At 43.2% G+C, this 25,330-nt stretch overlaps 1 protein-coding gene across 3 annotated transcripts in view; it reads right to left on the bottom strand.

The window, feature by feature from the left end:
* Positions 1-3,565: 3,565 nt before the first annotated feature.
* Positions 3,566-25,330, bottom strand: part of TMEM184B (transmembrane protein 184B) — a 57,292-nt gene continuing 35,527 nt past the window's right edge. For 2 of the 3 annotated variants that reach the window (XM_073644279.1, XM_073644280.1), the window contains exons 5-11: positions 24,352-24,442; positions 21,820-21,895; positions 20,698-20,789; positions 20,313-20,482; positions 10,083-10,277; positions 7,279-7,302; positions 3,566-4,962 (exon numbers count right to left, since the gene is read on the bottom strand). In XM_073644279.1, the coding sequence (XP_073500380.1) occupies positions 4,724-4,962; positions 7,279-7,302; positions 10,083-10,277; positions 20,313-20,482; positions 20,698-20,789; positions 21,820-21,895; positions 24,352-24,442 (887 nt within the window). In that variant the 3' untranslated portion in view covers positions 3,566-4,723. The remainder of the gene's footprint in view (positions 4,963-7,278; positions 7,303-10,082; positions 10,278-20,312; positions 20,483-20,697; positions 20,790-21,819; positions 21,896-24,351; positions 24,443-25,330) is intronic. The other variant, XM_073644281.1, reaches the window with a different exon arrangement.

Raw genomic sequence — 25,330 nt, 5'->3', positions numbered from 1 at the left:
TGCAAACAGCTCACGGAGTCACCGCATCCAGCACCTACAAGTGTATAGGAGGATTACATGTCTGCAGCGATTACAGAAATCGGAATGGTTAGTATCACTCATCACTGCAACACGGTAGAGAAAATAATATCTACAAATATTTATAAAAATATACCTGTTTTATTTCCTCCTCCGCCGGAGCAGACAATGGCTGCCGTCTGTCCCCCGCCTGCCGGTGGAAGGGAAATATAGCAGGGGACAAGCGAAAGGGCATAATGGGTCATTTATGTCTGTTCACCACTTTTTAATAAATATAAATATTTTCTAACACAGAAAAGCAAATGGAAGATGAAGGAAGACAGCCTGACTGTAGGTTTTGCATTAGTTATGGACCTATGGATTCTAATATCTTGCGTGGTCCCACTATTCCAGCATTTGTCCAATATGGCAGAAAATAGTGCCCATTGAGAAGGGCTAGTATCTTACAGGGGAGCAGGTCCTAAAAAGTCTATGTGAGCATCTCCCCAACTCCAAGAGGAAGCCAAGTACTCAAACTAATCGAAAATTGACGGTTAGCCCCGTGCCGATGAAAAATGGCTGCCTGGACGGGTTCTGATCACCGGATGATCAACACATTTATATTACGGTCTATGAAACTAGAAAAAAATATTGTAATAGAATCAGAGATATAAAATAGCAGCAGCTCCTAAGACCGGGTTCACACATGGGGCAAAGCCATAGGTGCTTTATGATGGTGTATGGACAACATAAATCCCTGGTAAAAAATGTGCATTTTATTCCCTGCATAGCTACTTATTACCGCAATGTGTGAACCCAGCCTAAATGTGATCCTTTTGTCCTTTATATGTTGCTTTGTGTTAAGCAGATTCGTCAGCTTAAAAGGCCGGTCCACTACAGGACAACCCCAGCTTAGAATCGCTTCAGGACCCCGAGAGTGTATGGTCACCCCCTGCAACCGCTCTGACCCAGCAATGTCGGCGCCGCTGTTTCCAGAGAGTGACTGGTTGTGCAGGCGGCATCCAATGAGCGGCTGTACGTCAGCTGCGGCCTGTATTCCGTCAGGACGGATGTCCGCCATGATGGAATATTGATGAGCGGAGGCAAAACAATGGATGCAGCCGGCATGTGACAACAATTCACATCATTCTCCGGAAACAGCGGCGCCGACATTGCGGGAACAGAACCGCTACGCGAGGGGAGACTCCACTGCTCTTACTTTTACTGGGGTCCTGAATCGTCCAGAAGTGACCATCACTTTACTATGTTGCTCAATGTAAAGACAACATATTGCCGCTACAGGTCCGAACTTCTTGTAGCCAAAAAGACACCATTTGGCCACTAGGAAAGCTGAAAGAAAAAAAGACCCATGAGTCCAGAGAATTCGTGAGAAAAGCGCTCCCCTCTTTGCTGCGTAAGTACACCAGCCTGTCAGTCACCAACGTGAGCAGCGGATGGGGAGCTTTCCCCTCATGAAAACACTGGACTCACACCCAGCGTCCAGGGTATTTTTTTTATGCTCCTCGTAGCCAAACACCGGAATATATTTGTACTGTACAGCCTACTAGGAGCACACACAGGGCCTCATTTATCAAGGGTCTAAATGGAAAACTGCTTTTGTTGCCCATAGCAACCAATCACAGCGCAGCTTTCATTTCATAAAATGCTGTGGTAAAATGAAAGCTGCTCTGTGATTGGTTGCCATTGGGTAAGAAAGCCAGTTTTCCTTTTAGACACTTGATAAATCTTCCCCAGACGTCTTCACACAATTCCACATCTCGGGGCATTTCCATGCTGCTGTAGGAAGCGTCTGATCACTCACAGCTCTAATAAGAAAGAAAAGAAAACAATGGATTGAAAATGGCAAAATGTGAACACTAAAAATGTCTTCATAGGTCACCCATAACGTAGCTCCACTTCCTGTCCAGCACTTCTCTCTATATGCTCTGGCAATGACTAAAGTGGCCTCAACAGTCTTTAAAGAGGTATTACCATCTCCAAGATCCTATCCCAACATGTAGCAGGTGTAATAATATGAACAAATACCTTCAATTAGAAATGGAGTATAGTTCTTCTGATTCGCTATGTCACTTACCCCATATGCAGGGTATTGTAGTAGCTTAGATATCCATGGATACAAGCACTAACAGCTGTCACTATATGAGTGGTCATAACCATGGATACCTCAGCTACTACATTGCCCAGCACATAGGGTAAGCAACATAGTTAATCAGAAAAACTATACTACATTTGTAAATGGAGGTATTTGCTAATATTATTATACTTACTATATATTGGGATAGGATCTTGAAGATGGGAATACCTCCAAGTACGCGATCAGAAGAGCGCATGAAAAATCGTCTGATTTTCATCCAGAAAACAGGGACCATTTTATCCGTATTCCATCTATGTGCCTGTATTTTATGTCTATGTGACACATGCTTTTCTACACCAACATTTTAAAATGTAAATGATCAGATACAGTTTCCTATGCTAATAACGGCAATATATCTGTAAACATCAGACGACATAAGGATGATCCTTATTTTTTGCGCCTCCTAAAGGCTTAAATAGGCGAGCCTCATCCGAGGTACAGAAGAGAATAGTTCAGATGATAGGTGAAAAAAAATCACAGCATGAACAGCCTTATTGAAAGACATAAGTCAGCGTGCCGTCCGATTCCTACAAGGACCGCACATGTCCGTATAATGGATTAGCAGCTCTTCTGAATGAGCCATAAAGGGGATTTCCAGCTTCTGCCGATAAAGAGTCCGTCAATATATAAGGAACACATCCTTTACATCGGGGCTGTAGAGTCAGTGCTCATTTTTGGGCTGAGTTGGAGAAGATAGTACTAACGCCAGCTTTAAACAATATATATTATCCGTTATTAATATTGTTTTATTTCGTTTATTAACTTTCATAGAAATCTTAATAGAAATATATTTAATGTTCCATCAATCTAAGATCACTATTAAAAAAAGTGATATAAAGAGGCTATAATTTTATTACAGTAAGGCCACGGCCCCACTATCAGTATTCGGTCAGTATTTTTCTCAGGAGTGGAAGCCAAAACCAGATGAGGAACAATCAGAGAAAAGGTATAATAGAAACAAGTCACCAATTCTGCATTTATCACCCACTCCTGGTTTTGGCTCCCACTCCTGAGAAAAAATACTGATAGTGGGACCATGGCCTAAATATGACTAATTACTGGCCATTTATGAAGGAGTCTGGAACAATGGAATCAGAATTAGATCCTTGCCATTAAAGGGGTATTTCCATCTCGAAGATCCTATCCCAATATGTAGTAGGTGTAATAACTAATAATATTAGCAAATACCTCCAATTAGAAATGTAGTATAATTCTTCTGATTAGCTATGCCACTTACCCGATGTGCGGGGCATTGCAGGAGCTTAGGTATCCATGATTATGACCACTCATATTGTGACAGGTAGCTTTTAGTGGTCATAACCATGGATACATGAGCTTTTGCAATCAATGCCCTGCACATGGGGTAAGTGACACAGCGAATCAGAAGAACTATACTACATTTCTAATTGGAGGTATTTGCTAATATTATTATTACCATTACATCTACTACATTTTGGGATAGGACCTTGGAAATGGGAATACCCCTTTAATCACTCCACAGCCCACATTTCTTTATTTTTTCTGTGTTAACTCCTTTCCTGTTTTTCAAGATTGTTGCTTGTGATCACACAGACTAAGAACAGTCATTGGATGAGACTGTCCTGGTCATGTGACGCACAGGCCGTTAGCAGGGCTGTGACTATAACGAGCCATGTGTCCATCATATGACCAGGACAGTCTCATCCAAGCATTTTACATAAACATATGTTCATATAAAAAGTACATGACAAAACCACAAAAACATTATACAACAGATCAGCATTGTTTGCTAAAACTGGAAAACCCCTTGGATTATTCATATGACCATGTGTAATGACAAAGGGAAGTTGGAAGTGCAACCAAAAGACGATCACCAAGGAGCTGCAAGAAGGGAAGATGTCACATAAGTGACCCCAATGAACTTCCTAGACAGCAGTATTTTCTAGAAAAAAAAAAATATGCTGAAATTAACATTACTACGCAACTGAGGAGTGAAAAAGTCACAGGAGCTGGGAAATAACCCACTGACAACAGGACAGAATGTGATGGAGCCACAGAGCTGCCGCAGTGGAGCGGTACGAGGGAGAAGCTGGACAGACTTTATAGATTTGTTGCAGGTTGCGATCCATCCCTCGGCCATTGCGTCTGGAAGGTTTCCAGAGCTACGCTGACAGTTCCATAGACTTCCATGGGAGTGATGGATGCTACAGGAGTGCCATTTGCCTATAGTGACTGAAAACACATTCAGCCTCAGAGACGATCTCCCAAGCACGCTGCAGCCATAGTTATGTTGCAGAACTCAGAATAAATGATCAGCTAGTTGCAGCAACAATACGGTCCAGGCCCTTCCACATACTAATAAACAATAGGAAATTGGCAGCAGATGTCGTCACACCCTCGGCTGATACAAAACTCTGATCGCAACCTGCAACAACCCAATTCTACCCGGATCTTACCAGCTTTCATTGGACTTTTCTAAAGAAAAAAGGCAGCACATTATTTGGTGATGGTAAGCCCCAGATCTGAATAGACTCTTGCAGCCAAAGTCCTCGCCCCTAGAAGTTAGCCAGTCAGGCCGTCTCTTCTTGCAGATCAGAATTCATCATCGGAGCTCAAGAGTAAGGTCTTCTCTGTGTCACGAGCCCCCGACAGACTCTGGGAGCGGGAGATGATTTGTCCATTGCGCCAGCTCGTGCCCTGCTCCAAGGTGGACTGCTGCGTGTACTGCTGGTAGGCTGGGGAGAAGTTATGGATGGCGTCCTGGACAATGTCATGAGGGTTCATGGTTTCCTTCAAACTACTTGAGATGCTCTTCATGGGGGCGCAGCGGCCTGAGAAGCAAAAAATACAGGTTTATTTTGTTTAGATAGGAAGTTGAAGGTAAAAATAGAAAATACATTTATATTATGTACTGCCAATGCATAGCAGTCAGTCTACGTACTTAGTACCCTGCCAGATCCACTTTATTCTGGGCGACTACATGGACAACCACTGACTGTAATGGTTGATTATGCCACCAATGATTGTAATAACTCCTCCTAATAGAGCCACAGACTGATGTGAGTGATGGCTGAATTATACATCCCAATGATAAGGAGTAGCTATGACTAAGGCATGTTACTGAAACACAGCCGTCCACCTCTCTAGAGGATATAGAAGGAAAAAAAGAAAGAAAAAATAATATTATTAATAAATCAACTTTACCCCTACAGACATGAGAATATCCATACAGGGTAGCTCCGGTGCCACTCCCTTCTGCATCCAGATGTGAGTGGCACTCATGATGTAAGTGCCCACGTCCCGGCCGGCACCTGCAAACAGCCATCAGTGCTCCTCACCTCCCAACGTTGAAGTGAGTGCCACCGGAGGAACTATCTGACATCTATGAGCAGGTTAACCATGCAGAACGCTAAGCTTGTGGGTGACGTTTTATAAAACAGTGGCGCAATGAGCAAAAAATGCCAAAAAACTGGCATATTACATAGTTGTATTTTAATTGAAGAGTATAAGGAAATAAGGTTTCTATCTGACCATGCTGCTGCTGGGAAACTAGTCGTTCTGCGGCTCCTCACAAGAATACAGAGAATCAGGTTAGGTGGGCTGCCTGCAGGAATGAGGGGCCTGGGAGCTACAGATAAGGTTTTTATTAATACCAACGTGTTTCGGCACCTTAAGGTCGAAAAAAATGAAACATAATATTTGTTTTTTTAGGACCTTGAGAAAGGAGCAGGTCCAGGGGCAGAACACGTTGGTAATAATAAAACCCCAATCCGAAGATCCAAGCCTCCGCATTTCCCGCAGCGCAGCCCACCCAATAGGATTCTCTCCATTCGGGTAAAGACACGTGTTACAACTACTTTTCCAGCAGCAGCAGCAGCGAGGTCAGTCAGAAACATCCATCTCTTATTACTCCTCAATACATTTGCAGATGAAGACTTCCTTCTAACCGCAGGTGTGACTGCACCAGGTGTGTACTCTACGGGCATACAATGGGGTAGTGACCAGCACAACCTGGTCAGGTGGGCACCCCCCTCACCTCCGCATAACTTCCTATACCTTGCACTGTGTGCTGGTCGCTCTCCTTTCCTCTGCTATGTGCGCTAAGCTCTCTTTTTTTTCTCTCCTATGGGATTGTGTCTTAGACGATTTTTTGAAGATCACTCAATTAATTTGAACTTTGTGGAAAGATAGTTTAAAAACGCCAACAGTGCAAAATTTTGATGCAAAATATTAGCTTAGGCCCCCCCTTTACATGTCCGTACAATACCAGTACTGGAGAAAACGGTACCGATGTCATCTGTGTTTTGGATCTGAGCTGCGGATCAGCCCTGCGGATCTGCCCTGCGGATCAGCCCTGCGGATCAGCCCTGCGGATCAGCCCTGCGGATCAGCCCTGCGGATCAGCCCTGCGGATCAGCCCTGCGGATCAGCCCTGCGGATCAGCCCTGCAGATCAGCCCTGCGGATCAGCCCTGCGGATCAGCCCTGCGGATCAGCCCTGCGGATCAGCCCTGCGGATCAGCGTGCTATTTTGTGTTTTTTTTCTAGTATGGCTTAAGAAAAATTAATTCTAAAGCTTCTCCTATACTTTGCAATGTCAAGCACAGACGGCACACAGATGCCACCCGTGTGCTGTACGTGTTTTACACTGACACAGACTTGCATTGGCCCTGGTTATCCAATACACAGACATGTGTGCAGCACCATAGATTATAATGGGTACGTGTGGTGTCCGTGAGGAGAACAGATGCCACACGTACCTGAAACACGGACATGTGAAAAGGGCCATAAGCCGAGACAACCAATAGGAGGTGTAAAGTTAGACAAAAAAGTGTATCATCCAGTATTAGATACTGAGATAAATTGGGCACATCAGACTACGCCAATATCTTGTAAAGTGTTCGATAATTCCCCGTCACTCACAGCAATGTTACTATACAGAATATATGGCTTTATGCTATCATTACGGTTATGGATCAGGTGAAGTGTCGGCTGGTAACAGCCTTTCATTTCACTTTTTAATAATGCATTTTACAATCACAGCCTGTAATGTAAGACGAATGACAATAAGAAGGAAAAGAAGAAGTAGTATATAAAATAGCAGATGTATAAAGCTGAAAAAAATGCTGCAGACAGAGCTGTACCTACCATATGGACCGTACGTTGGAACGGCTGCAGGGCAAAAGCAAGGGGAAACAAAAGAGAAAAGGACAGGATCAAGAAATACAGAGGTTATACAGAGATGGCAGTGGAAGAATACAGTGGGCATCATAGAAGGCTCAAATGTTCACGAGTCACGCAAGCAACCCGCCTGGATCCTAATGATCGCATGTTCTCCCCACCCAAGCCGTCTGCTCACTGAGATAAGTCAGCACAAATACACACAGGCTTTACATACTACCTGGGATTTAACACTACTAGAAGCAGCTAAGAAAGATTTAACCGCCCCTCTGAATCACGCAAATGCTGTCTAAACAACCTAAATCTAAAAAAAAAAATAAACTTTGATGTACAAAAGAAAGAATTTTTCGCATCCGAACAATGGGATGTCTTAATCGCAGCAATATACAATCTTTTTAATATCCGCTTCTACAGGTAGCATCATTCCTGCTTTTCTTGTATTATCTCTTACAGAATTTTACATTTTTTTGTTATTTGACCACAGAGTAAAGTAGAAAAAAAATGTATGCCATTCTCATGACAACCACAAGGTGGCAGAATGCCTCTATTTTACACAAGACTGAAGAAAAGTAAAATGTGGCAAATCTACAACTACAAACAAAATAATCATAGTTCTAGAAAGAAAAAACACAACATGTCTTATCAGTAGAATTACATGGACATCAGGACAAGTGATAGGTCAGAGATTCACTCATTAGAACTCTCCTATTCAACCTGAAGAAAAAAAATGCAATTCTGCCATAGTTTTATATTTCCGACAAACATTGAGCAGTAGGAATAACCTGGAAACACTATTCTCCAGGTCAGTACCATTACGGGGCTGCAAAACTTACTTAGATTTTTTTTTACTATTGAAGTATAGAAAAAAAATTAAAAAGTTTGTATATAAAAAATAAATAATTATTGGTTTCTATTGTCATTTTCCGAGACTAGTAACTTTTTATTTTTCCGTTGATGAAGCTATATGAGGGCTAATTTTTAGTACGGTGAGCGGATTGTTTTATTTATACCACTTTGGGGTAGATATGAAGGTTTGATCGCTTATTATTTTATTAGGGAAGTGTGGTGCCCCAAAAAAATGTAAAATTCTGTGTTTATTTTTTTTTCTCTTTAAAAGGTTAAAATTAGTGTTTTTTCCTGAGGAAGAGATTGGTTTGACCTGGAAATGTGTTAATAAACTGCAATTGATACTTCTACGCCTGAATCCTGATAATTCTTCCCCAGTAGCGCAGCACACCCGCATTCCCCTTCTACAGTACTGTATTTTGCGGACTATAAGACGCATCTCAAATTTTTGGGAGGAAAAAATGTTTTTTTTTTAATAAAATGGGGGTCCATCTTAAAGTCCGAATTTACAGTTGCTTACCATGGGGGAGGGGAGGATTGGCGGCAGTCACAGGGTCGCTCCTTTAAGAAGCCAGTGGGAGTGGCAGGAGTGGGGTGATGCTGCGGGCCCCGGGCTGAGAGGAGGGGTTGTCCTGGCGGTACGAGGCTGTGGGCCCTGGGCTTCAACAAAATGTTGGCGTTGAGGCAGGAGCAGAGTCCCTGCTCTTCCCACTGATGTCCCTGCAGTGGGCTTCAGGAAAATGGCTGCTTGAGGTGGCGCATGCACAGATTCAGATCTCTGCTTGCTGGGACACCCCCCTCCTGCCAGTCCGGGGCCCGCAGCATCGCCGCACTCCTGACGTCGGCTTCCTGCAGCTGCAACTTTGCCTCGTGACCCCACTCCACTGCCGCTCAGGCCCCCGGTAAGCTACAGTTGGACTATAAGACGCACCCCCATCTTTCTCCCAACGAGGCAGCAGCAACTGGATCATCATTGCTTGAGCTCATAAAGTGTAGTAAAAATGCCTAAAAAACCCATGTTAACTAGTTTATCCTCTATTTCATCTCTTATTAATTTTTAGTGCATTAATACTTTATTTTTTTCATTTAAAAGTGATGAACAAAAGAGGAATGTAAATCACATCAATATTATTTGTTGTGGCCAGCTTTTGCCTGAAGAACAGCATCAATTCTTCTAGGTACACTTGTACTTAAACATAGTTTTCGAAGATCTTGGCACAGAGTTTTTTTCCAAACATCTTGGAGAAATAACCACAGATTTCTATGGATGTTGCTTGTGCAAACAACCCTCTCTTTACATAATCCCACACAGAATTGATGATGTGAGATCAGGGCTCTGAGGGGACATACCATCACTTCCGGGTCTCCTTGTTGTTTATGCTGAAGATACTCTTTAATGACATTGGCTGTACGTTTGGGGTTATTGTCCGGTTGCAGAATAAATTTGGAGCCAGACAGATGCCTCACTGATGGTATACGTGCATGATGGATAAGTATCAGCTTGTATTTCTCAGCATTAATCCTGACCAAATACTCAACTCCATTTGCTGAAATTAAGCTCCAAACTTGCAAGAACCCTCCACCATGCTTCACTGTTGCTTGCGGACACTCATTATTGTACCACTCTCCGGCCATTCAACAAAAACTGCCTTCTGTTACAGCAAATACACCAATAAAATCCGTGCAAGTATCCCTAGAACAATCGATGCTGTTTTGAAGGTAAAGGACGGTCACCAAATATTGATGGGATTTTTCTTTTGTTCGTTCACTTTGCATTTTGTTAATTGGTAAAGATAAACTATTAACACGTTTATTTTTGTAATTATTCTTACTTTACAGCATTTTTTCCACACCGGCCTAAAACATTTGCACAGCACTATACATGTATTTAATGATCAGTAGAAGTGAGCAATGTCTGCACTCACCTTGGGCATCCAGCCGCTTGTCTAGATATACTTTGTAAGTAAATGCATAGCGCAGAGCAATGGCTGCAAAGAACATCTCCACACAGATAATGAAGTTCTGGTACCCGGCAGCCACCGTACCCTCACCCACAGTAACTTCGGCTGAATGGATTTTTGGAATGGCTCCACATTTTTCGAGTATAGCCAAAAGCATCCCTGCAGGACAGAAGCAAAACCATCAATACGATGTAACCAGTCACTGATTCGGAGACTGTTTGTTCGCGACATATTGTACTTCATGTTAGTGGCAAATTTGAGCTGATATTTTCACAAATTAACGCAAAAAATATTGGAAATTTGATGGAAATTTTGCTATTTTCAAACATTCAATTCTCATGCCCTTAAATCAGAATTTTCTGTCACACAAAATAGTTCAGGAATAACATTTATCACCTGTCTACTTTACATCTATATAATTTTTTAAACTTCTTTTTTTTATTTTGTTAGGAAGTTAGAAGGGTTAAAAGTTGATGAGCAATTTCTAATTTTTCCAACAAAATTTAATTTTTTTTTTTTAAGGGACACATCACATTTGAAGTGACTTTGAGGGGTCTATGTGACAGAAAATACCCAAAAGTGACACCATTCTAAAAACTGCACCCCTCAAGGTGCTCAAAACCACGTTCATGAAGCTCATTAACCCTTCAGGTGCTTCACTTGAATTAAAGCAATGTGGAAGGAAAAAAATGAAAATTTTATTTTTTCCCACAAAAATGTTGAATTAGCCTCAAATTTTGCATTTTCACAAGGGTAACAGGAGAAAATGGACCATAACATTTGTTGTGCAATTTCTCCCGAGTACACCGATACTCCATAAGTGGAGGAAAACGTTTTAGGCACACGGCAGGATCTCGGAAGAGAAGTAGCACCGTTTGACTTTTGGAGTGCAAAATTGGCTGGAATAGATAGTGGACGCCATGTCGAGTTTGCACAGACCCTGATGTGCCTAAACAGTGGAAATCTCCCACAAGTGACACCCCTCGATGAACTTATGTAGGGCTTTGTTAAGTACTTTAAAGCCACAGGTATTTTACAGAATTTTAGAACGTTGAGCCATGAAAAAAAAAATCCCTCCCACAAAAAAAATAATGGTTTTGTCCCAAGTTTTGCATTTTCACAAGGGTAAAAGGAGAAAATGGACTGTACAATATGTTGTGCAATCTCTCCTGAGTATGCAGATACCCCATATGTGGGGGAAAACTACTGTTTGAGTGCATGGCAGGGATTGGAAGGGAGGGAGTGCCAACTGAATTCTGGAGCGCAATTTTGGCTGGAACGGATTGTCGATGCCATGTCACATTTGAAGAGCCCCAGATGTGCCTAAACTGCTGAAACCCCCGCAAATTACCCCATTTTAGAAACTACACCTCTCAAGGAACATTTTTAATCTTCAGGTGATTCACAGAATTGTATATAATTGGGCTGTGTCAATGACAAATTACCATTTTTTCCACTAAAATGTTGTTTTGTCCCAAGTTTTTAATTTTCAAAAGCATAACAGAAAAAAGTTAAAAGTACAATGTGTTATGCAATTTCTACTGAGTAAGCCAATACCCCATATGTGGTCAAAAATTACTTTTGAGGCACAGTGCAATGCTCAGAAGGGAAGAAGAGCCATATTGGAGTTCAGATTTTGCTGGACTGGATTGAGGGAGCCATGTCACATTGGTAGAGCCCCTGAGGTGCCAAAACAGCAGAACCCCAGAACCCCCCATAAGTGAACCCATTTTACAAACTACACCTCCAATGAATTTATTTATCTAGGGGTGCAGTGAGCATGTTTACATCACTTGTGCCTCATAGAAGTTTATACCATTGGGTGGTGAAGACAGAATAAATTACATTTTACCACTAAAATGTTGTGTTAGCACCAAGTTTTTCATTTTTATAAGGGCCAATAGGAAAACACGTATATTACTTACCGGTACTGTGTTTTTTTCGGAACCCATGACGGCACAACGAGAGAGGGGATCCACCCTTCAAGGACAGGAAACCTTCAAGATAAAAAGGGCGGCACCTCTCTCCACCTCAGTGGATTACAGAGCATGAGAGGACTCTCCGGTTAGAGCACATAATTTTATTAACCATAAACGAATTTCACCCATGTGAATACTCAACACCCACCAACCGGAAGGTGAACACCATAGCGATAGGGAGGGAATGTAAAGGTGCCGTCATGGGTTCCGAAAAAACACATTACCGGTAAGTAATATACGTGTTTTTCTGTCACCCATGACGGCACAACGAGAGAATTACAGAGAACTAGGTATATAAGGGAGGGACCACAGCCTGCAGAACCCTTCTCCCAAATGTGAGATCAGAGGAGGCAGAAAGGTCAAGTGTATAGTGGTTATAGAAAGTGGACGGAGATGACCATGTGGCCGCCTTACATATTTGCTCAATGGGCATGTCCGCTCTTTTCTGCCCAGGAAGCAGCCATGCCCCGTGTAGAGTGGGCCTTCAGATTGTTAGGAGGTTCTCTGCCTGAGCCTGATACCGTATAGGCCATCGTGATGGTTTCTCGGATCCACCTTGATAGAGTGCCTTTTGAGACCTTTCATCCCTTTCGGGAGCCCTGAAAGGAGACAAATAGAGCCCTATCCTTCCTCCATGAGCTTATGGATGCTAAATAATGTATAAGGCATCTCCTGACATCCAAGGTATGAAATCTTTCCTCCTTGCTATTTTTTGGTTCAGGACAGAAGGAAGGTAGGGCTATCTCCTGAGACATATGAAACTTAGAAACAATCTTAGGTAGGAAAGCAGGGTCTGGTCTCAAAACTACCCTATCGTCTAGCACTAAGGTAAAAGGTGGATCTGCAGATAAAGCCTGTAACTCACTAACCCTCCGTGCTGATTTTAAGGCCACAAGAAGTATCGTTTTTAGGGTGAGTAATTTTATGGACCCTGAGCTAAGGGGCTCAAAGGGAGAACCTGTTAACGTGTTTAGCACTAAGTTTAAATCCCAAGAAGGGACCCTTATTATAGGGGCTGGATTGGCTCTACAGCATGCCCTCACGAACCTGGAAATCCATTTGTTACCGGCCAGATTACAATTATACAAGGCCCCTAAGGCAGAGATTTGGACCTTTAAGGTGCTAACCGCTAGGCCTTTTTCTAGCCCTCTTTGAAGAAATTCCAAAATGGCCGTTATGGGATTTCCGTGGGATTCAGTGAGTAGAACTTTTTTAACTTGCTGTTCTGACGAGTCGCAAACAGGTCGACCTCTGGAGACCCCCACATGACCACTAGCTGGCGGAAGACTGAGTGATTTAGAGTCCATTCTCCCTGAAATAATGGCCTGCGACTTAGAAAGTCTGCCTTCGTGTTGTTCTCTCCTCTGATATGAAGGGCCTTTAAAGAGAGAACTTTTCCTTCCACTAGAGAAAATATCCTCCCCACAACCTGAATAAGTGATTTTGAGCGAGTTCCCCCCTGGTGGTTCACATATGCCACCGTGACCTGGTTGTCGGACAGAATTTTTATGTGATTTCCTCGTAGAAGGGGTAAGAAGCTGATTAGTGCCTTCTCTACTGCTCGTAGTTCCCACATGTTGGAAGACTCCAGACTCTCCTCCTCTGACCAAGTCCCCTGTATCGGGTGGTTGTCTAGGTGCGCCCCCCACCCCCTGGGGCTGGCGTCTGTAGTAATCACTCTGGTAAATTGGGGAACCCAGGGGACGACTGTCTGGAACGTGTGTGTCTCTAACCACCAATACAGTGACTGAATTACATTTTGAGGGAGTGTTAATCTGCCCCCCAGATGTCCCCCGAGGACGATTTAGTTCTTTAGGACGTCCCATTGTAATTCTCTTGAATGAAATTGGGCCCAGCATACTGCTGGGATGCAGGAGGTGAGGGACCCCAACAGAGACATGGCCCCCCTGAGAGTCATTACTGGGTCTGTTATGGCTGTCGAAACTAAATTTTTTATTTTCTCTCTTTTCTCCTCGGTCAGGCGGCATTCCTGTCAAACCAAATCCAGAGTAAGGCCTAAAAAGATCTGAGTTGTATGCGGGATCAGTTTTGATTTTTCTAGGTTTAAACACCATCCTAAGGTCTTTTAGATGGTGCACACCTGATCCACTTGGGCCAGGCAGTGATCGTGAGTTTTCCCCACTATTAGGAAGTCGTCCAGGTACGGAATGATCTGTTTTCCTCCCTGAGATGAGCCGTAACCTCCGCTATAAGTTTTGTGAATATGCGGGGCGCCACTGCTAGGCCGAAGGGAAGAGCTCTGTACTGGAAGTGCTTGACGACTCCCTGTACAGTTAGTTACGGCTACCCTGAGGTATTTTTGAAAGTCGTGATGGATTGGCACATGGTAATACGCATCCTTTAAGTCCAACACTGCCATGTAGCAGCCGGGAAATAGAAGGCTTATCGTTGATTTTATTGTTTCCATCTTGAATGATGGAATATTCATGAATTTGTTTAGACCTTTAAAGTTGAGGATGACTCTGTATGAATTGTCCGGCTTCTTTATAAGGAACAAGGGGGAATAGAACCCTCTTCTTTCCTCTTGTGGTGATACCTCCAACAAGACGTTCTTTTGCAGGAGACCTGAAATCTCTTCCTCTAGTGCCCGCTGTTCTGGTAGAGAGGATCTTAAGGCAGTCGGAATAAAATTTCTCTCGTGGGTTCCTCAGAAATTCCAGTTTTAAACCTGATTTTACTAAATTGAGGATCCACTTGCTGGAAGAGATCCTTTACCAGGCTGGAAGGAAGAGAGAGAGCCTACCTCCCACCTGGGATAGAGTGTCATTTTGGCAGTTTGCGACTATCCTGGGAGGGCCCGCCGAACAAAAATCCTTTCCCTTTCCTGGAACAATCCTCCCATCTAGATTTTTCTGTGGACGTCCTTCTGCGGCCAAATTTCTTCATCCGAAAGGACTGCTTAAAAGTTGAGAAGGAAGATTTAGGAAATCCTTTTTTGTTGTCACCTGCTTTCTCCAGAATTGTTTCAAGAGAGGCACCGAAAAGAAAATCTCCCTCACACGGAAGAGAACATAGCTTTCCTTTCGTTTGTATATTCCCCGGGCAACATTTCAGCCAGACTGCTTTACGGCCGGCATTAGACAGGGCCGCAGATCTTGCTGCTAATCTGGCGGAATCCGCAGAGGGGTCCGATAAGAAGGCCGCCGCTCCTTCCAATACTGGTAGAGAGGCCAGAATGGAGTCATAGTTACATAGTTTATAAGGCCGAAAAAAGACAAGTGTCCATCCAGTTCAGCCTATTTCTTGTGCACTGCAGCTATTCCGCAGCGTTGATCCAGGGGAAGGCAACAAAAAAACATGCGGTATAGGCCAATTTACATCATTGAGGAAAAATTCACTTCCCGACACCAATCTGGCAGTCAGATTAAATCCCTGGATTAATTAACTAAGCATAAGATGTAATTTTATTGTTCTCAATAAAGTCCTGTGACTCAATAAAGTCCTGTGACTTTTGTTCTTAACCTGGTCTTATAACTTGTCTAACCAAACCATAAGGGATCTTGCGGTACAGGTTGCTGCTATGGCTGGTTTCAATGCCCCTGCCGATGACTCCCAAGTACCCTTAAGGAAGGCATCTACCTTCCGGTCCAGTGGGTCCTTCAGCATCCCTGTGTCTTCAAAAGGGAGAGATCTTCTAGAAGCTTTGGATACTGCAACATCCAGCTTCGGGGCTTTATTCCAGGAAGCAGTATCTTCCTCATTAAAGGGATATTTCCTTTTGAAGGAGGATGGAAGGGGGCCCTTTTTCTCCGGCCTATCCCACTCCTTCTTGATAAGTCCCAGCACCTTATCATTAATCGGGAAAACTCTTTTTTCCGATCCAAGGTGCCGAACATAATATCCTGTACCAATTTTTTGCCTTCTGGTCAACTAACCCCATTGTGGGCCTGACGGCTTTTACTAAGCTATCCACACTTTCCAGGGGAAAACAATGACCTGTGCCAGCCTCGCTATCCGAAGAGGAAGTGGAGTCATCCAGCATTCCCTCGTCGGATTCAGAGTCTGAAAGGGTGGGTAGGGTTTTTGCTCTATGGGCCTGGGATGCTTGTTTTGCTTGGGAAAAAGACTTTAACGATTTTTCTACCTCAGACCTAATGAGGGTTTTTAGATTTGAAGAAAAATGAGGGGTTCCCTCCGAAATTGTTTCCTCAATACATGGCTAGCATCATTTTTTGGGCCAGTCTTTAGTCAGACCCCGTTCACACAGGGCACATACTCTGTACTTGGATTTCTCCGTATATTTCTTAGGGACATCCTGACCATATAAAAGGAGGAAGGAGAGGGAGAGAGAGAGAGACAAAATAGGAAAAAGTCTACATTAATATGTCGACTTTCACGTAGCTCACTCACCACCCAGTAGATAAAGACAGGGTACCGGAACGGGAGGCAGGACGGTATCCGATACTTCTCCTCAGGAGACCGCGGAATCATCGATCCTGCAGGAGCTATGCCGGCTGGATCTTGAATCCTTGGTGCTGCGTATCCCAGAACGCCCACTGCTCCTGCTATGCAGTGGAAGCTGCTCCTGGGTGCGCCTCTGGCGCTGAGGTTGCTGCGGCTGCTCCATCTCCTCAGGCTGCTGCAGCATGGACTGCTGCTCTTGCTGCTGATGCGGTGGGGAGGGTTGCTGTGAGGTCATTACGGTGCACTGCGCCCCTGTCTGGCCGGTGATCTACCCTTAAGTACCCTCATTGTTCCAGGGAGATCACCGGCCTGCGTGCCCGCAGCTTCCGGTACCTCCCCCGAAAATTACATCCGGGGCTCAGAGGTCCCGGCGCGTGCCATCGGGTGTGACTTCCGGTTTCATCACTTCCGGTCGCCCCCCCGTGATGTCACATCCGGGACGAGGGGTTTGCCGGCTACCATGCTGTGTAGGTGCAGCAAACCCCCGCCCGCACGCGGGGAGACCACATGTCGGCGCCCTCCGCGGCGCTTCCAGGACCCACGGGACCGGCCGCAGCAGAGACTGGGCCCGGCCACAACCGACCAGCCCCGGCCCAGGTAAGATGAACTTGCTGCTCTCGCCCCCGACGAGAAGGAAGGTCCACCCAACAAGGACAGGAAACCACTGAGGCGGAGAGAGGCGCCGCCCTTTTTATCTTGAAGGTTTCCTGTCCTTGAAGGGCGGATCCCCTCTCTCGTTGTGCCGTCATGGGTGACAGAAAAAAAATGGACCTCAAAGTTTGTTGTGCAATTTCTCCTGAGTATATGTAATCGGGAACTACTTTTGAGGAAGAGTTAAAAGCTCAGAAGGGAAGGAGCACCATATTACAGTGCAGATTTTACTGTTATGGTTTGGAGGTGCCATGACCCACTGGAAGAGCCCCTGTGGTGCCAAAACAGCAGAACCCCCCATAAGTGACCCATTTTACAAACTACACCTCTCAATGAATTCATCTAGGGGTGCAGTGATCATAGTCACACCACATGTGTGTCACAAAATTTTATACAATTGGGCAGTGAAGAAAAATAGTTACATTTTTAAGACAAAAATTTAGTTTTAGACTAAAACTTTACATTTTCACACGGAGAAATGCGTAAAAATGGCATCAAAATTTGTCACACAATTTCTGCTGAACGTGGATATACCCCATATGTGTATGTCCAGTACAGCTTAACCACATGGCGAGACTCGGGGTGGAAGGAGAACTATTTGCCTCTTGGATAACAAATTATTGCAGAATAGTTTTGCGGACTCATTATACAGAGCCTCTAAGTGACTCAAGTGACCACATTTTGAAAATTACACCCCTGTAGGAATGTATCTACAGGTATAGGGACGATGGGTGTTTTCCAGAAACAAGCAGTGAGTGGATGTTGCCGAGTGAAAATTACAAATCTGCCAGTGCAGTGCCCATACATTGCAGTGCTCAGTATCTTGTAGTGCCCAGCTCGTGCTTTTGAAGACACGCAACTGTAAATTAGCCAGGCTCTTATCGCTACAGAAATGCCAAACATGTGGATGTTAAATGTGGTTTAGGCACAATGCGGGGCTCAGAAGGGACTTGGAATTGGGAGTGCAGAAGTCGCTGGATTTCTACTAGGGGACGAGGAGCCATTGTGCTTTTCTAGAGCTTTTGTACTACCAGTAACAAGGAAGCCCCCTATATTTCCACTGACACATGACGGACCTGAGTGGGGACTTGCTTTTTTGTGGATTGAGTTAAAGCTTTTGAGAACATTTTACATAACATTTTGGATCATATTTATCCTGCGCTTTACACTGAGCACTTACATCTGGGTTTTCATCTAAATCTCCGAGTGACGTGACAGATGAAACCCCTGAGGGATCCATTGACTATAATGAGGCAGCAGAGTTACTCTGGACTCCATCTGGCCTCTGTTCAGTGGTGTCCTTTTCAGAAGTGCACAAAACTGTGGTCGACCGTGCTTTTATGCAAGCTTAAAAAGCTAGTCACCGCCGGATCACAGGGCAGGTCCATGGTGCCTCCATCTGCCTCATTATAAGGAATCTTCCGCTGGGTGTTCTGTCTGAATTACGTATTTCAGAGATTTACACGGAAACCCCGGTGTAAGCGCTCAGTGCAGAGCACAGGATAAATGTTAGCAGAGCCCATATTGTGATCTTTAGGAAGAAGAATGAACAAATCAACAGCAGGTGAAGAACTGGTTTTATTTTTTACGCCGTTCCTCGTGCAGTATAAGTGATTAGAAGACTTTATTTTTCGGGTCGGTGCGATTACAGATTTATATCGGGTTTTTGCATCGCCATATTTTGAGAGCTATAAGTTTCCTATATATCTGCCGACACTCATGTGACTGCTTGTTTTTTTGCGGGACGAGTTGTCTTCTTATTGGTACCATTTTCAGGCAATGATGCTTTTTATCGCTTTCTATTCCGATTTTGGGAGGCAGAATGAACAAAAAACAGCAATTTCAGGATTTTTTTAAAAGTCATTCACCATATCGTAAAATTGATAAGGCAGCTTTATTCTTCGGGTCAGTACGATTACAGCGATCCCACATTTATATAATTTTTTTTTGCTGGTTTTCGACAAAAACAATTTTATAGAAAAAAATAATTGTTTTTGCATCGCTTTATTCTGGGGGGGATCTATAACTTTTACTTGTCATCTGATGGAGCTGCATGGTGGTTTGTTTTTTTTGCAGGACAATATATGACATTTTCAGCGATAACATTTTTATTTACAGTAGACTTTCTGATCGCGTTTTATTCCACTTTTTTGGTGGTATCATGAAAAAGCATAGTTTTTTGCCATTTTTTTTATTAATTGCTTCTACGGTTTTCACTGAAGGGGTTAACTAGTATGACTTTTATAGATCAGGTCATTGCGGACGTGGAGATACCAAATATGTGTATTTTTTTTTTTTTTTTACATAAATATACCTATTTATTGGTTTATATATATATTTTTTTTTTATGTTTATTTTACGATTTATTTAAAAATAATTTTACTTTTTTTTTTTCTTTACTTAGTCCCTCCATAGGACTTTAACTTTTATTAGTTGAAGCGCTGGTATAACGTATTGCAATGAACCAGCACTGCAATGTTTTATACCTGTCAGTGCTGCACCAAAAGAAGCCTCTTGGACCATGCTGCAGGAATGGTCTAACAGGCTTGCAGACCCAGGGGTCCTCATGGGGACCTCGGGTTGCCATGGTAACTATCGGGCCTTCATGAAAACATTGCAGGGGCGCTGGTCTGAAAGGAGAGTGAGCACCCTCCCTCTCCCAGCTTTCTAAATGCTCCGATCGCCATTGATAGTTGTGGCATGGATTTTAGCTCTTAGACATTTTAGTGTCCGTATTGAAGGTAAAATACCAAGACTTGCCGTTCTGCTGAACTAATCTTCGATCACCATTAGTTTCTATGCTGATGTAAGCGTACTACATTACTATGGGAAAAAAAGCGCACGTACTTCCCCATTAATAACAGATTTTTACTGATGCAGTCAGTAGTCATCTCCTGACAATAGGTCAATAGCCAAATGAGCTATTTATTTATATGCTTCATGTTAGAAACACAATATAAAAATGTACCTGTAATAGCAATAACACAAGTAATCTAAAAATCTAGAAGGCCACACAACCCAGTCCGACAATCCGTGACCCTGAATAGTACGGTGCCATGTTTAGTCCCCTGCACACAGATGGACATATGTCTATCAGACTATTCTTCTAGATATTCATGATAAAGAAGCATAATCTCACCTTGCCAGAAGGAAAGAAAAATCACCGACTTCACCATGAAGAACTTTAAGACCGGGCTGTAGGGACTCAGCAGCTCTCGTGTGGCAAAGTAAAAGAGGAACAGAGCGTAGAGCGCCAAGCTGACCGAGATGTTGTAAATGATGGTCACGTAGAGGTAACCACTGGCCACGCTGCAATGAGAGAAAGGCTGGGCTATAATGTGCACAGACACCAAAACCAACATCTGCACCTACCAACAATGGGAACAGAACAGTTATTCTCCTATGTAACAAGCTATGGCTATGGGCTGCAGGGAGCAGGATCTCACGTCAGCTTCTAAGATGGGAATATATCTACAGAAGCAGCACCTTATCACAGCCGCAATATACACATATTCAGGACTTACTTAAAATCACCATCCCGATATTTGCCAAATGCTTGAAGTATGACAGTGATTGCTGCCATTAATGGCTTAACCACACAGAACTGCAGGGTCGCCTGTGGGGACAAAATATCAGATTAATTATATAAATACCAGAAATGTCTGCACTCTGCACATTACAGAAAAGTCACTTTATTATAGAAATAATAATACAAATCACAAATTCTTACACCTTTCAATATATTTCATATATTAATAAGTACCGTATTGGTCAGTTTAGATAGCAAAAATTATGAAAAATATATTTCCTACTAATTGAACCTTTCTAGGCAGAGTAAAGAAGTGGAGGGGTCAATCATGCTAATTCTAATAGGGTAGAATAATAAGGTAATAGTTCTCCGGTTACGGTTACTCGGCAGCATGTGTATTATAAAAAAAAATAGCTTTACAGCATGTGCGATATGTACACTCTCTGCAGTGCCCACCTACATTTCTGCTGCAAAGAACATGCACACTCAGCTCTACTGATTCCACACGCACACAGCACAGCGACAACACGCGCAGCGCAGCTACAACACACACAGTACAGTTACATCATGAAAACAAACGCAAATATTTTAAAAGTTTCTTATAGAAAAGTGACTGATCAAATGACCTTAAAGGTCATCCGTGCAGGTCCCGGTGCTTCCTCTCCTGCCCTGCACAGACCAGACTGATCATTGTGGGGCAGGAGGAGATCAGTGATCAGAAAGCACTCCATGTCCGTGTTCTTTGATCATAGAAGGCCAACTTCAGACTATAAGATGCACACGCCACAAAATGTGCGTCTTAGTGTAAAAAATACGATAATTTACTTTTTAAAATAGAAGTTCTCTTATTAATTCATTGATTTAACCTCATGTTTACAAATGTCTGATCGAAGAGAATCAGCACGGAGTACATTTACCATTGAGAACACGACTTGATGCAAATGTTGGTGCCTTTTTAGGAGGGGGTTGCTATTCGCAGGGGATGTAATTTTATGCCACTGACAAAGCCCCTACAAAATTGACATGTTTTACACTCAGATTTGCTGCAGAAATGCTGTGATTTTTGATCTACGTATAAAATCTAAAACTCAATCAATCTCTTAAGGCAAGAACTCACCTGTTTACAAAACCGTAAGAAGCCTATAGAATAAGTCTTCCCCCAAAGACAGCAAGTGCCGTACATACAGCTAGACCTGGGGGCAGAGGAAGAAGGACAATGTGTAAGAAGCAGAAACAGCTCACACAATATATGTTATCACCAGTGGTTGGCGATACTCATACACGGCAGATTTGCTGCAACTGAAAATCTCTCCCATGCATATGAATGGGATTGCTGCAGCATGCGAATTGATTTCAGATGAATGGGACAGTCGCAAAAAAGCTGTGAGTATTTCTTAAAGCTCGAATTGAGCAAAAAGAGAAGTAGGACCCCGGTCCAGTGGCCTAGTCAGTAGTCTGTGGCCTGGGGACCACAGCCCTGAGAGCCTTCTACTGTCTGCGGACATTCCCGGTACTTCATCTGCTTAGTAGGCCCGGTACAAGGTCATCCATGCATCATCAAGCACTTCTAACGCTGCACCGGACCTACTAATCAAAAGAGGTGCCATGGATGCCCGTAGGTAGGAGCAGGTGCACGGGGCTGCGGTTCAGTAGCCAAGGACTACTGATGTCACTGTTGGACCAGGGTCATGAGAATCTTTTGCTCATCTCTACTTACAGAGCCGAATTAAAAATAAATTTCAACTGTGAATAAAATTATTTCTATGTGCTTTTGATGTTACTGAGAGTGGGAAATGTGTGTAAGACGCTACTTGGTCTAATGGTGTATGACAAGAAGACTTGTATGGCCCAGTAATAGACCAGCCCATAAATGTGTGTGAGGTCAAGTTCCCAGATTTATTTATTTTTTTAAATTGAGATCAAAATTTTGTGCTATCAGGCTTTTATTTTATACACTTCTTATACATAGAGAATTATGATAAAATAAAAATATTTTTTGTCCATAAAAAACAAACAGGATCCCAGTTTTCACTTCGAGCTCAGCCTATATCATCAGTAGCTGTTCAGGGACTAGATACAATGTATAAGGCTGCTTTTCCTGGTAGTTGTCACGTATGAGGTCCACAGTACTTTGCTCTTCTTAAGATTTATCAGTGCAGGGAAATAGAAGCCGTCTAAGGCTAGGACCACTCCACAGTATAAAAAAATAAATATCAGTGCGATTTTAATCCAGAAAAGTAGGACAATTTTATCTCACTTGTCATCCAATCAATTACAGCGCCATTTACAGTTTCCAATGTTACAGAATAGCAATGTACCCGTGAGAATCGGACGCTATACTGTGGCATCTGATTTTTTTCTCGCACCCATAGATTTGGATGGGTGAGTCTCATGCGATTTTGGAGTGAAAACACCGCATGCTGCGATTTTCTTATAGAAGATAAAATGAAGACGTGTCCAGTATAAGATGTTCCCAGAAACTCTTCTCTTTACTTAGTCCTTAGATAAAAACCAAAGGATTTTTTTTCATAACTTATGAGCATCTACCATCTTACACATCCCGATACAACAAACAAATCATCAGTTCATTTGTCTTTGCCAAAGTAGGGAAATCAGTTTGACATTCCTGCTGTGCAGGGAGCGAGCTGCCTTTAGCCACAGGCCTGCTTTGCCTAAGAATAGAGCCAGCCCTGGGATTGCTGCAACCTTACAATTCACGTCAACGCAGTGCACACTAGTGGTTCACTAATTTTCTTACAAAGTCTGAACAAAAAATTCCGACCTATTTTACCCACCTGCTAACTGAGAAGTGCTAACTCATGTCCGATGTAATTAAAGGGCAGGTGAACATTTCATCACCTTGCAGCTTGTCAAGAAAACTACATTATAGTAACAGTATTAAAACTGGACAACTCCTTTTTAAAAGAAAAGTACTCCCCATTGTAACATAAAAGTAACGTCCTGCCCTGGCAGAAGAAGTGAAATCGCATCAGCCAAATAGTGGCCGGTGATTGGCTGCAGGGCTCACGTGGCATAATGTCACGCAAGCCTCGGGTGACCTGGTACTGATACAGGAGACATCAGTACTTGATTTACAAATGGGTTGTCTAGGTAGTGGACAACCCCTTTAATAGCCAATTATGACATGACAAGTGGTTCTGTAAACTGTGTTTTCATATCTCTGCAAGTGTACCAATCTTTCCTGAGTTCCAGCATTTCCATCCTTTCCTTCTCTGCTCTTCCAGATGTAGATATTCGCTTTACATCTTCTGAGAAAGTCTCCACAATAAGAGCTTCAGTTTTGTCATTTGTGATGGAAGTAGTTAATAAAGCCATGTTCACACTACAGGACATTTACCTAATAAGGCTGGGGCTAAATGGTGACTTCCCTTTAAACTTCTATTGGAAGACGCAGTGGACAGAGGTCCCCTTTATGTCACGATCTGACCACTACATTTTCATTCAGTGTGATTGCATGCATGTATTTTACTCACCAGCTTGTCCGTCAGGTAATAAGTACAGAGGACAATACTCTAGTATACCAGTTGGATCTAACACTTTTTTTTCTTTAGGAATGGAATAAATTAAAATAAATGCTGTCAGTACAACAATTGGCGCCTTTACATTCAAAATATGACCCAATACTCACTCAATGGGTTTCCCCCGAATCTCGGTCATGATATTGCTCTCTCCTCCAAGATACTCATAACAAAGGCTCAGAAAATTGTAGATGACGAATGCTGCGAACAGAAAGGCGTCTTATTCACTGATCCAAGCATCACAAATTAAAGAAGAACTAACAGAATATAAACTGTCTCCACCCAAACGTGTGTTCATGGACATAGGCAGCGCTCAGAAAAACCTAAATTATGGAGATAAAAAGAAAAGAAAAAAAAAAAGCGCTCGAGCTCCCGGCCCAGTGACAGACACAGATGGCAGCTCTGTAATAAAACGCGGCTATCGAAAAACAGGAGAGCTCGGCCATTAACACGGTGTATGTAATGTGTCACCCTTATGTGGTGTATAATAAGACGCCAAGATCAGCAGAACGCCAAACGTCCCCCCCGGAAATAATCTGCTTATCCCAAGTGATCACAGCTGGGAAATATAAAGACGCACAAGGCAAGGACAGCACAGGAACAAGAATAGGAGGACACTAGAAGGCAAGGACAGCACAGGAACAAGAATAGGAGGACACTAGAAGGCAAGGACAGCACAGGAACAAGAATAGGAGGACACTAGAAGGCAAGGACAGCACAGGAACAAGAATAGGAGGACACTAGAAGGCAAGGACAGCACAGGAACAAGAATAGGAGGACACTAGAAGGCAAGGACAGCACAGGAACAAGAATAGGAGGACACTAGAAGGCAAGGACAGCACAGGAACGAGAATAGGAGGACACTAGAAGGCAAGGACAGCACAGGAACGAGAATAGGAGGACACTAGAAGGCAAGGACAGCACAGGAACAAGAATAGGAGGACACTAGAAAACAAGGACAGCACAGGAACAAGAATAGGAGGACACTAGAAGGCAAGGACAGCACAGGAACGAGAATAGGAGGACACTAGAAGGCAAGGACAGCACAGGAACAAGAATAGGAGGACACTAGAAGGCAAGGACAGCACA

This window comes from Phyllobates terribilis, unplaced genomic scaffold, assembly GCF_046119375.1.
Source record: "Phyllobates terribilis strain yellow unplaced genomic scaffold, ASM4611937v1 Scaffold_8__6_contigs__length_399053987, whole genome shotgun sequence".
Taxonomy (NCBI): Eukaryota; Metazoa; Chordata; class Amphibia; order Anura; family Dendrobatidae; genus Phyllobates; species Phyllobates terribilis.
The sequence above is the reverse complement of the archived record's forward strand: the minus strand, read 5'-3'. Positions and strand labels throughout refer to the sequence as shown.